At 33.6% G+C, this 14,228-nt stretch overlaps 1 protein-coding gene across 10 annotated transcripts in view; it reads right to left on the bottom strand.

Moving 5' to 3' along the window:
* Positions 1 to 14,228, bottom strand: part of GULP1 (GULP PTB domain containing engulfment adaptor 1) — a 223,461-nt gene that overhangs the window by 9,991 nt on the left and 199,242 nt on the right. For 7 of the 10 annotated variants that reach the window (XM_074339089.1, XM_074339081.1, XM_019740768.2 and 4 more), the window contains 2 exons: positions 2,174 to 2,395; positions 394 to 532 (listed from right to left, as the gene is read on the bottom strand). In XM_074339089.1, coding sequence (XP_074195190.1) covers positions 394 to 532; positions 2,174 to 2,395 — 361 coding nt within the window. The remainder of the gene's footprint in view (positions 1 to 393; positions 533 to 2,173; positions 2,396 to 14,228) is intronic. The other 3 variants (XM_019740770.2, XM_074339101.1, XM_019740772.2) reach the window with 1 other exon arrangement.

The following is a 14,228-nucleotide window of genomic DNA, read 5'->3' as shown; positions in this document are numbered from 1 at the left end:
AACCAAAAATTTAAACTGAGCTCTATTAAACATGCCCAAAATCATTAAAATAATTATCATAAGAGTTGTTTTTAATCATTAAAACATTAAAAATATAACCCCAAACACAATAAAAATATAATAAGTGCTTTGTATTAAAATGTAAATAATTCTATACCAAACTGTTTTTCAAAATAGTTTCAAATGCAAATACTGATGTCTTTAGTAGTATACTCTGAATTATAAAGTAAAATATAATTAACTGATTTGGTACATATGTATAATCATAATGGTTTAGTAATTAAAACTTTTTAGTGAGTTTGTTAAGATATATAGTTTCACATAAAGTATTAATTAAACATTTAAAAGGTACACAAATGCAGTAGAGAATATTGATTTGTTTAGAAAGCTTACTAATTTCGGTAGATCTACTAGGTACTGGAGGTGGTTGTGTGCCATTGCGAGTAGGTATTGAAGACTGGTGTGATATTGGAGAAAATGGAATCATATCAAAGATGTCAGTAGAGGGTGACTTAGGTGTCACACTGCCTGCCTGCAATGAAGAAGATAATATGAATTAGGGTAGTATTTCATGTAGATACATTATAATGATAAATATTTCATATACATATAAAACATATATGAACAACAAATTCAGTTGAATCAAAAATAGTTGAATATTGGCAATATCATATTGTTCGATTGATTATGCTAAATGCTCATTGGTAAGAAAGCAATAGAAAATGTCTGCAAAAATGTTCTCAAAGATAATTGCAAACATGGTGATGATACTATTCTAGATAGATACATAAGACATATTGGATTTTTTTGTATGTCTAGAAATAATTTCCATCTGTATCAGAGAATTGAAAATATTAGACACTATATAAAACATGATTTCAGTACTACACATTGCAAAAGTTTTAAATAGAAATAATTGAACATAAGTGATGTACCTTTTTTAATGTAACTGTTCAAATGCAATTGACAATTTAACAAAATTTTAAAGAGTACATTTTAATTTGTATTTATAACTACAATGACAGCCAACTATTAGATTCCTTGCAGTGCCTTTTATTCCTGGATAAGATTTCATTAAATTTCTATAATAGCTACCTTGTGAAGTAAATTAAGAATCACTAAATATACCATGGGAATCATTAAGTTATCTGGGCTAAAATGTTACGTAAGAATGAAACAATCATCACTTTGTCATTCAGGGAAGAAAAATACACACACACACACACACACACACACACACACACACACACAAATCTATTTTTTTAAAAAAAGAATTCACATTTTGGAGGAGAGTGAGTGAGAAAAAAATGCTTTTCCTATAAGAATATCAACAGAGATTGCTTAGAGTGGTTCATATTAAAACTAGAGTTCTCAGAATACATTTATTTTTCTGATTTACATATGATTAAGACAGTGAAGAAAAATAAGGTTGTTTGTGTGTAAAGAGTGATGGATTTTTCATTAACATAATTGTTACTACAATTTTGCATGCAGTTAAATTGCTGTCATCTCTCTTTCTTTATCTCTCTGTTTACTTTATTGGTCATAAATACTACCCAAAGACTTCCAGGCAACTTTGTCCCTCAGCACTTTCCTCCTGTTCAGGAATACTGTTCTTCTTATCACCCCATCCTTCTATCTCCCCTGGTTCCATCTCTCTTCCTTCTCAGGATATAGATACTCAAATCTCAACTGTAGTTAAAAACAAAACAAACAAAAACTGTCTTCACTCTGTTTTTCTTTACTCTTCTAGACTCTCATCTCTTTTTCTTTCCTTCAAGGCTAAGTTCCTTGAAAGAGGTAATATATTTCCTGCCCTAACTTTTACCTCATTCAATTCTCGACTCATATCAATCAAGACTTTGCTCTTTATGAACTAAACTCTACTGAAACTGCTTTTACCAATATCACCAACGACCTAATTTCCCAACTTCCATATCTGAGGGTCTTCTTAAGTACCTGTTCTATTTAATCTTTCTATGGATTTGTACATCATCCACACTTTACTTGAAACTCTGATATCAGGTAACCAAAGCAAGAAAAAAATGCCCCAGATCATATCATATTTTTCAAGAAATACCGGATGTTTTTCATGACTATAAATGGTATATTTTGGCAGAATTAAAAAAAAGTAAGTAGGATAATAAAAATAATTTTCTGTTTAGCAAATTACATGAGGTCTTGGGATGCTGCTCTCACTGACTGGCTTGGGAAGACCACATTTAGAAGGTGGTGGTATTAACAGTCCCAATGATAGTCTGGAATCAGTCGAGTTGGCAGGAGTGACAGTAATGGAAGAAATATTTAGACAGGGTGATGAATCACTACTACGCCAAAAAGAGGATGAGCATCTCTGAAACCCGTGTTGCTCATGATCAGACATTTTGTTCAGCAGCTGTAAAGAAAGGACAGAGAAATATACTAAGGAGAAGAAAGAAAACAGAGAAAGAAAGAAAACGCATACATGAAAATTTGCAAAGTGATATTTTATGAAAAGGATAAGTAATTTCAAAATAACTTTACTAAAATTAAAACAAATAGTTTGTAGAGTTTAGTAGAGTAGATTTTCCTATTGTGACAGTCCTTAGATTCTGGATTGTATAATTTGACCATGTTTTACTAAAATATTACATTTTTAAATATTTAAATAAAATATTGCATTCATTAGAACTTGAGAGGAAAACAATGGAGAGGAAAATGAGGAAAGGCTAAAGATGTATTTTGGAGAAAGCCTCTGTGTAACGAGATGGTAAAAGGAAGGAGAGTAATTAAAAAAACAAAAACAGTCACTGAAGTAGGAATAAAGTCTAGTAAAAAGTTATATCTTTGTAGAATTTTCAAAAAGGGTTACAGCAATCATTTTAGATTTAATCTCAAAACATTCTTTTGAAGTATTAGTATTAGCAATGTTATGCCCTTGTGATAATAACAATAGGGGAATTAAGGCTTGCAGATTCTATGTGACTTATTCCTACATGAGGTAAGAAGCAGAGCCAAACTTCAAAACAAACTGACTTCAATCATCATGTCCTTTCTATAGGTAGTGAGTTCTAAATGGTAAGAGCTTTCAGGGATGGGCAGAGGGAGTTGTCAAGCATGTAAAGAAATCAGAGAGATAATAAATAGTAAGATAATATGCAAGCAGAAAACTATACTGGGTCAGAACATCAATATGAATGACTTTTAGAAGCTACCGTTTCCCCAAAAATAAGACCTCTCCGGACAATCAGCTCTAATGCGTCTTTTGGAGCAAAAAAGACACATTAGAGCTGATTGTCCGGAGAGGTCTTATTTTCAGGGAAGCACGGTATTTCCATTCTACCATGAAAAAGCTACTGTCGAGAGCTGAGCAGGGGAAAGCTGAGCTGCCAGATGTCAGAGTAGTCAATTTAAACAACAAGCCAAAATGAAAGTAGTAAGTCTTTATTCATTTACTGTGATACATGAGGAAGAGCCCAGACAGAAGGTGCTGGCTCCAATGGTGTCCCATTTTCCCCCAGGGAATGGCACTGGGCAAAAGTCAGAATGATCAGTGCAGAGTAGGGTATTGTCTCTGCTGAGACAGCCTTGAACAAAAGATTCCTGCAGGTTTTTCTGATGAGGTGGGGCAGCAGGCCAAGGGAAGGGAAAGGAGAAAGGGCAGGAGTGGAAAAGTACTAAACACTGAGTCCTAGTGGAGAAAGGTGTCATCCAGGCTTCCAGTTACTTCAGCAGAAGGACCCAAGAGAGGCCTTGGCCAGGGCCTCCAATGAGGAGGCCTCTGAATGGAGGCACCTGGGCTAGGAATGCAGATCTGGGAAAAAGCACTGTGGGTCTGGGTGGTGGAGGGGGCAGAGTCCTCCTCCTCCATACTGTGCGCTAAATCTGGTGTGGAGAAGACACCTTTCCACAGGGTGGCTTGCCAGGTGAAGCCTTTATTATTGCCTGTGACAGGGCCTGAAAGATCACACATAAGATTTGGCCTGGAGCCAGACTGCTCAACTACATTGGAGAGATTTTTCAACACTAATAATAGAACTTTGAGGCAGCAAACACAAATCTCACTTTTGATAAACCCCATTGTGAAAGGTTGTAACTAAAATTATAGTTAGGAGGACCAAGAAGTTTCAAGGAAGTCTTTAAGCTAGGAACCACCTCCTCACACATTTCTGGAAGGAGTGTCAAAGGAGACAGTGTCAAAGGAGGCAGTATAATGTGAGAGAAAGACCTAACTAAAAAGTGCTCTAACCATCAATAAAACAAAAAGGGAGCCTACTGAATGGGAGAAGATATTTGTCAATGATATACTGATAAGGGGTTAATATCCAAAATTTATAAAAAGCTCATTCAACTCAACACCAAAACAAAACAAAACAAAACAAAACAAAAAAACCCACAAACAATCCAATTAAAAAATGGGCATAGGACATGAAGAGACATTTTTCTAAAGAGGACATACAGATGATAAACAAACATATGAAAAAATGTTCAACTTCACTAATCATTAGAGAAATGCAAATAAAAACCACAATGAGATAACACCTCACTCTGGTCAGAATGGCTATCATCAATCAATCAACAAACAACAAGTGCTGGTGAGAATGTGGAGAAAAGGGAACCCTCGTGCACTGTTCGTGGGATTGCAGATTGGTGCAGCCACTATGGAAAATAGTATGGAGGTATCTCAAAAAATTGAAAATGGAACAACCTTATGACCCAGCGATTCCACTTTTGGGTATATATCCAGGGAATTCCAAAATGCCAATTCGAAAAAAATCTATGCACCCCTATGTTTATTGCAGAACTATTCACAATAGCTAAGACATGGAAACAACCAAAATGCCCATTGTTAGACAACTGGATTAAGAAACTGTGGTACATTTATACAATGGAGTATCATGCATCCATAAAGAAGAACGAATCTTACCATTTGCCACAATATGGATGGACCTAGAGAACATTCTGCTAAGTAAAATAAGTCAGACAGAGAAAGACAAATACCATATGATATCACTTATATGTGGAATCTAAAGAATAGAATAAATGAATGAACTAATCAGAAACAATCTCAGAGACATAGAGGAAAAACTGAGGGTTGCTAGATGGGAGGGGGAGTGGGGATAAGGGAGAAGGTGAGGGGATTAGAAAGCACAGTCGGTAACCAAAAGATTGCCACAGGGATACGGAAGTCAATTTGGAGAATATAATCAATAATGTTGTAAAGATTTTGTAGGGTATCCGATGGACACTTGTCTTATTAGGGAGACCACCTCAGGGATGCTGTAGATGCCTGATCACTGTACTGTACACCTGAAGCTGAAGTTGAATAATAATGAATGTCAACTATAATTTTATATACAAGAATCTTGCAAGTATATATATATGGTCCCAAGGAGTGGAGTACAGCATAAAGAACAGAAACAGAGACAGTGGAAATGTAATGGCTATATGCGACATCAGAGGGATAGTAGACTGGGGGAGGGAGTTATCACTTTATGAGGGGTATAAATGATAAATGTCTAACTATTACTGTCATTTGTACACATGAAACTAATAAAAAATGCTCTAGTATTTTATCATGGTACAAATATTATGCATGTACTTCTTATGAGAAGGTATACTTAAATAAATGAAAAATGTATACAATATGAAAATAATCAACTATTTAAGTACCCCACAATTAAGAGGTATTTTCATTTTCAAAATGGCAAAGCAGGAATATCTATTAATAGTTTTGGTATTTAAAGTTTAAGACTAACATATTCTAAGTGTCACAGGTTTCCTAGTGTCATCAGCAATTTAGATTTGGTCAACCGACATTCTTTCTTTGGTCACACAGGTTTTTTTTTTAATATTGAATCAGTTGCTTGAAGGTAAATATTAAGAGACTGCACATTAAAATCCAGAGCTTTTGTGGAGAGGGTAGAAAAAAAATCTAAAAAGTGGGCCCACCGACGTGCATGAAAATAATTCACTAGTATTAAGTGTCTTCTGTACCTTTGAGGTTGAGTATATGCTTTCCAATTCATCACTACTACTACCACATGCCCATTTCACATATTTATGTCACAGCTTGGACTCTGTTGACATTTGAATTTGTGATACCCTAACTTAGAAATTATTTACGTCAGGGAATTAAATACTTGTTACAGGAATGAAATCTAAGCCCAGTATATTTAAAAATATGAATATATTTCAGCAGTAGTTTTTAATTCCATACCAAACTATTAGGTGTATTAAATAAGAATAAGAACATGTGAATACAGCACCTAAATGACACACAGTGGCATTTCTGGCACTAATAATATTTTGAGTGGTGTCTCTAAATTTAAGGGTTCAGGAATTAGTCATTTTTAAGCTTCCATGTTTAACTGAAGATATTTATTTTTCAAGAAATTAAATAGTTTAGATGAAAACAGCTTGATATTTTTATTTTAAGTCTTCTGTCAGTATTTTGACAGATGACTAGAAACCAAAAATTTTGGACTTTCCCACAGAAGTTCATGCACCCCTGTTTAATCCCTTAGGCTCATGCTTCCAAGATGGACAGGATCTGAATTATACTAACAGGAATGAGGAATGAGGAATTCTATGCTCAGCAATTACATGTTAATTATGCAGAAGTTGTTAGGTTATTAAGACATATTAATAATGAGGGACCATATTTGAGATTCATTGCTTTTTCTTTCAGTAGGTAGTGGCTGCATTCAGGGAATGGTAACTATTTCAACCTTGAGCATTACCTCAATATGACAACAAAGATCAAATGCCTTAGGGGTTGAATACTATCAGTAATTGTTCAATACATTTAAATAAAAAAATGCACTAGACAGTAAACATTTCTGTGATAATATCTAGAAAAATATCCGAATGATACCAAAATTTTATTTTATGCTATTATTTTGGCACTATAAACTTCCAAGGATCCTTTTAAAATGTAAAACAACTTTAAGGTTAAAATATGATCTAGCATAATTATTAAAATAGAGGTTCAACATTCTACTTAGAATTAAATTTAAAAAGTAAATAATAAAGTATATATAATTGTATTTTAAATATAGATGTCTAAAATAAATTTTTCTAGTTGAAAAACTGGTACATAATAAATAACACTAAAGATGGGAAATATAATGGTAATGTAAAATGTTATAGCAATACTTTCTATATTATCATGCTGATACATACTTTTAAAGTTCACTGTTGGCACATTTTCAACATCACTTTTTATATAATAAGCTTTAAAAGTAACAACTTCTAGAATTTTGAACTTACAGCACCATGAATGTATTTTTTTCAGATTTCTAAACCCCCAGTTTGTATATGTTGGTCTCTTAGTTGTAAGACTTATATGTTCTTACAAGAATCTTGCAAGTTGAATGGATATGATCATCTATATATCTCAAAGAGAAAAACGAAAATAAGGAGAGATTAAATGACTTGATAAGGTACTCATGGTCAGAATTGAACTGGAATGGAATATATTTTTCTTCTCATTAGACAGGGTTTACTTCTTTAGAATCATATTTTATGCAAGTAACAATTATAAAAGTGAAGCTGTGGAGTGGTAATCATTTTTTTTTGTGGGCATCAAATGTGTTCTTGAATCAATATTCATTTTATAATTTTTGTACCTTTGTTTAAAGATTCACATTTGGCTTGTTGTATAATTTAGAGTTTTCACAACCTGGTCTTGCCCATATTGAATTCAAAAGTAGTTCAGAAAACACTAGAGGATAATGAAGAGGCAGGTTTGTTTACCTGTAATGAGATGCACACTTTAGGTTATAAATGTCCTATCAAGCCTAATCAGTGGCCACACAGTTGATTACGTAAAAGCAAAATTTTATCCAGTATCACTTAGTTTAATTGAAAGGGAGATATTTATTTTACTCAGCAATAGTAAGTCCAGTATTTCTTAGGACTACAATTTTGTTCATTTAACTGCCTGGCAATAGTTTGATTTGGTTAAAGACTCCTGTAGCCAGAAATGTAAAATGTAAGCACCCATGGTTTGGTATATATATATTAAAGATATACAAGAATCAAGAAGAACAATTTGATTTAACGTACTATGCCCACATATTATAATGGAACAATCTTCTGGAAGCGTTCATGAGGCTAGGAGGGCAAAATAAACCCTTTTTCTAATATAAATACAGGCATCACTGCCATGTGAATGTAATAAATGGAAATCAGATTGTTCCTAGATAATAAGTACCAAATGGTAGAAAACCCAACCTCTAATCTATTGCCAAACCACTAGAACACAGCAAAAAGCAAACAGGACAGTCAAGTAACGGAAATTTCTCAGTGTATCTAAATGATTGTGTAAATAAAGACCCAGTTTCTAAAACCAATGAAAAGATTTCCACAATTTCAGTGTGATACAGAGGTATGTAATATGGATCCTATCAAAGGATATTTCATTTGGCAGAAAAGGAACCCATGAGTGGTATTTAGAAGACATGTAAGCATTTTGTTTATTAATTACAAGCAAAAAACTAGCATGTCAATTTATACATGAGCAAATGAAAAATAGAAGTGGTCTTCATTCATCATACATGAGAAATTGGTTTTAAGTGAAAAAGGGTTTGGGATATATATATTAAAGATACACATTTTTTGTAGTTAGAAATGTCTTTTGATTTGATACTTTTAATACTGAGTGAAAGAAAAAGTCTCTTATTTTGGTTTCTTTGGCTAAAACTAAACTATTCCATAAACTTGTACTGAGAGAATTTATATTGGGTGTATTAACTAAAAAAATAAACAACAGTCCAAAAGGTGACAGAAAAAGGGCACACTTTTTTCATTCAACTACCACACTATAAGCCCAGACCGCCTCCTTGAATTCCAGGTTTCTATATTCAACATCTAATAAACATGTCCAGTTGGCTGTCCTATAGTCAGAATTAACATGAGTGAAAGTGAAATACTGACTCTTTATCATTCACCTCCCTCAAGTCATGTCTATTTCAGAAAGTGATACCACCACCTAGATGATCAGAATAAAACCTTGAAAGACAATCTTGATCCTTCTTTTGTTCCACAGCCCGCAACAAACCAACAGTAAATCCTACAAGCTCTACTTCCAAAACATATCAAGAATCAAGCTATAATCATCTCAACTGATGGAATTCTGGACCAACTTCCCCTTCTTCCTCTCGTACTCTATTGAAATAGTGTGGTAGCCAGTTTTGGGGACCTCACTATGGCTTCGTTATATGCCATGATACATACTGCAGCCTAATGAACACCAAATTTCCTGTTTAAGACCTTTGAGTGACTTAATCACTGCGATTAAAAAACAAACAAAAAACCTTTACCATGGCCCACAGGGCCCTATAAAACCTAGACCCTGACTCTCTTCAATGTCATTTCCAGCTTTTTCTGGTTCTTTCACTATCTTTCAGGTACAAGGTATTGTTACTGTTTTCAGTCCTTTGCATTGACTAACTTTTTATCATTCAAGTCTCAATTCAAATGCTACCATATGTGCTCAGAAAGGGTTTCCCTGATAACTGTCTCTAAACAAAAGCCACCACTCATTCTCTTCTATTATACTCTATTTTATTTTATTCATAGCATATAACAGATATTAATTTTTAAATATACTTATTCATTTATTTATGTGTTTATTATCCATTTCCCTCTCTCCAATGCGACATAAGTTTCTTAAGAGCTGAAATTCATATACTGCTAAAACCCAAGGGCCTAGAACATCATATGGCCACATTAGATGTTCAATAAATATTTTACAAATTGCCATAACAGATCACAACTGTATCAAATGTATATAATTGGCAAATGTGAGAAAAGGAAAATCAAAGTGGTAAGCATTATAACACATAAGATACGTCACTAAGATACAATTTCAAAATACCAGTGATGACTTAGTGGGACTAGAAAAAGTTAAAACAAAACTAAAATTTACACAATGAAACCTTAAAAGTACTTTTTAGAATTCTTGAAGATTTTCATTAAAATTTCAAACCTAAAATTACTGACTTTGCATCTTTAAAATAAATCAGTATGACCAGTTCACATGCTTTAACAACACATAAGGTGTTGTTGGCAGGCCACCACTTAAGAAATAACAACCTTTCGTTAAGGAGTCTCTGAAGAGAGTAAAGAAATGCATCTATGTTCTCACCTACATGGTGATTCCTTAAAGTACAAAGGTTCTCCATCTGGAACATTCTACTCAACAGGGCCTCACATTTTTAATCTATGATTTAATAAAGAATAAAAGAATCAACATCTCTAAGTAAAACTGAACTTTCTTATTAGAAGATCTGATTCCTTTGAACCACTGTTCTGTTACAAAAATTCAACTTTAATGTTGGAACTCTTGCTAGGAAAGATTGCTTGTGATCTTTTAGATATCTAACCAAATTTTACCAAAAATGTTTCTCCTTATTTTTGTGCTTCCTCTAACTGACTCTATCTGCTACTTCATCACACACTATTGGAATAACATCCATACCAGTTTGTTATTTTCATTTTCTGTATTACTTTTTATGCATGCCCCGAGCCCCCTGCCCCCAAATTCCATCCCTACTTTAGTTTTTCTCTTTTTTCCCTCTTCCCAAAAAGACTATTTTAAAGATAACATTAGAAATAAACCTTTTGTTTTACTTTGACCATAACACAGAGAGCTCATAGAGAATCTGACGCCAAATTATTAATAATTGTATACACCAAACCCATCTATAGTGTAATTTCAATGTGTATGAGTATAACAGGATTCGTAATTTATTTCAATGCTTCTTCAATTAATGTATTAATGGCTGCTTCTAATCCTTTAAACAAAATGCTGAGAACTTTAGTGATTTTGGAGTATCCTATCCTACAGTCCTTTGAGAGCAAAACAAACAAAACCTACAGTCTTATGTCCAGAGTTGTAAGCCCAATAGGCATTCACTGTGCATTACATTTGCTAGACATGGTCATCTGCAAGGTGCTAGGCGTCCAGTTTATGTGTCCTGTAAAACTAATATTCAAATTCCATAAGAAAGAACAAACATAAAACATTGCTAACTTAGCAGAAATTTGCTTTACTGCAGACCCATTGCAATCTATTCAGCAAGGGGTACCTATATTTTAAATTCATATTTTATTTATAAGTTTCACTATTTTTGAAATTAAATTTCAATAGCTGGAATTATTAACAAATCTTCACCAAAGTGATATTTATAAGCAGGGTAACATTTCATACTTAGTAAATAATTATAGGTAATTGAATTTTATTTCTTTTAGTTTATTTTTAATATCAGAAAATCGAGATCTCATTTTAACAGATGTGAAATAAATACAGATACACTTAGTGCTATATTAATTTATTTCACAGCTCCATAAAATTGAAAATGAAAGGCAAAAATATTTGGTGATATTCTCTTCACAAAAATTTTAAAAACATGTTAATAAATACTTATAACAATACTTTCAAAGCCATTTGAGTTAATCAGATATCTTTTAGCAATTTAAAAATGTTGAGTTCATTTTCTTTTAAGAATCAAATAATTTCTATTTTTTTATCTTAATAAAGATGTACATCCTCCAGTCTATCAGCAATTTCAAAAATCATGTAATGACATTAGGAGCTGAAAAGTTATGAGACAAATAATTTTTTTTTAAGTTAAAAAAGAAAAAAAATACAGAGAAAGATACTACTGTCACAACAGAATATAAGTAGATTGCAAATTTATAAGTTGAGTTATTTACATAACGATCAATGATACCATGAATTTTCTACACACGTGTATTAACTGCAAGAGAGTGATTTAGAGAAAATAATTTATTTTAATTCAATCTTTTAGTTATAGTCTTTGAAGCATTCTATTGAGATGAACCCAATGCCTATAATAATTATAATCATTTAAATAACTGGCTGTTTGAGTAATTTTATTGTTTTTTTATATAACTGACTCTACCAATGAGAATTGTTGAATAAATGAATATACTCACAGTCTGTGTTCATTTACATACCGACTTTCATGCTCAAAGACACTGACAAGTATAATGTCTTCATTCCTTCTGCCCCTTGTCATTTCTGAAGCTGACTTGGTAGACTAGCCATGCAACATTAACAAAGGTACATGTGTAACCCCCAACCTGACCCATCTTCTCCCCAGTTTTTGTAGTGCTTCTCCAGGACAGTGTCTGCTTTCAGGAGATAAAAGAGGGAGGGGTGTGCCATTTTATCAACATGCCCCAAACCTCTCTGCTCCTCCGAAATCTATCATGCCCCTGAATTTGATAACCTTAGTTCTCCTTCTAGAGACAGAGGCTACACAATGAAAAAGCTATGCGTTTGCAACCAAAATCATGATAAAACTTATTTTACTCCTTTGTAAACATAAAGACTGAAGTAAAGCTACTTTTTATATGCAATGAATTCCATGAGCAACTACCTGATTAAGACTGCTTGAAAAAGTAACTTCCCCTTCAGTCATCTTTATATTCCTAGTTTGTTTCACAGGATGGTTTATAATGATTTTCAACAAGACCTAAAGGGTGTGGCTCTATTTTGGGGGACCAAAGTTTAAAGGAGTTTGAGCTGATGCTGTGCCCCTTTGGAGTGGAAAGGCAGAAAACAAAAAAACATAATCTTGATAAGAAGCAAATAATAATGGTAGTGAAGAGAGAGAAAAAAAAAAGTAGGAAGGAATATTATATTAAGCCAGCACTTGAAGAGGATGTTCCAACACCTTGTTGTGCATAACGAAGGTACATGGGAACAAAGTCACCTCACCCCTGTCCTTTCTTTTCTTGAATACATCGGCTCTACTATCACAAACTTTGTACCGAACAATGGAAATACCCACTGCTTCAGTGTAGAAGATGGGAAAGTGTGAGTGTAGAGAAAAGAAAGCTTTTTGACCCATTTCCAGGGCATACCAAATTCGAAACCCTAAATGTAACTTTTATAGAATTCTTCATGGTGTTGATCTGGTGAAATACTCTAGTACTAGATGGCCATAAATATATACGGTGACAAAAAAATGTATACACATCTTAAGAAAGGAAAAAACTATTAAAATGGTAATACTCAATATATACCAATAACAAAAGATGAATACAAGTCACATTTGACTTCTGCAATTACAAGAGGTGCTCAAAGTGATTACCATCAGCATCCAGACACTTCTGACTATGGTGAACTACAGTTTGAGCAACGTTGGCTAAAGTGTCCACTTGTATACATTTTAAGAGATGTTACCTATGTATACTTTTCAAAGTTAAATTAAATTACGGTAGCAATTACAGTGTAGTATGATATTCGCTCAAAAGGTGGTGTTAATGAAATGAATACTAGGGTCATTCATTGTATTACAGTTTTAATACAGTTTATTTTTCCTTTCTTAAAATGTGTATATATTTTTTTGGCACCCTCTGTGTTTATACATCTACACACACACACACACACACACTCACACAAGTTGTGACAATTAAGTTCGCAAACTTGTTGCAACAGTGTTGCTAACATTTTTTTATATCAGAGGGATTATTCATTATGAATTTGTACCAACTGGACAAAAAATTAACCAAGTTTACTATTTGGAAGTGCTGAAAAGGCTGCATGAAAAAGATGAAAACAACCTGAACTTTTCGTTGACAATTCATGGCTTTCATCACGACAATGAACCAGCTCACATGGCAGTGTCTGTGACGGAGTTTTTAGCCAGTAAACAAATAACTGTATTGGAACACCCTCCTTACTCAGCTGATCTGGCCCCCAATGACTTCTTTCTTTCTCCAAAGATAAAGGAAGTATTGAAAAGAAGACATTTAGATGATGTTCAGGACATCAAGGGTAATATGACAACAGCTCTGAGGGCCATTACAGAAAAAGAGTTCCAAAATTGCTTTGAACAGTGGACTACGTGCTGGCGTCGGTGCATAGCTTCCCAAAGGGAGTACTTCAAAGGTGACCATAGTGATATTCAGCAATGAGGTACGTAGCACTTTTTCTAGGATGAGTTACCGAACTTAATTGTCCGACCTCACACATGCTCACGTGCATGCACAAGCATGTGTATCTATCTGTAGATAGATAGATAGATAGATAGATAGATAGATAGATAGATAGATAGACATGTGCACACACGCGCGTACCCACACAGTAAAAAATTTTATTGAGTTAGCCTAGAGATTGAACCAAAATGGACTTGCAAATAAAACTTTGCAATAAAAATTATTTTAGAACGTTTGCAAATGCCATAACTGTGTTTCAGCTTATAGTATCA

This window comes from Rhinolophus sinicus, linkage group LG01 (assembly GCF_036562045.2).
Source record: "Rhinolophus sinicus isolate RSC01 linkage group LG01, ASM3656204v1, whole genome shotgun sequence".
NCBI lineage: Eukaryota > Metazoa > Chordata > Mammalia > Chiroptera > Rhinolophidae > Rhinolophus > Rhinolophus sinicus.
Note: the sequence above shows the minus strand (reverse complement) of the source record. Positions and strands in the feature narration are given on the sequence as shown.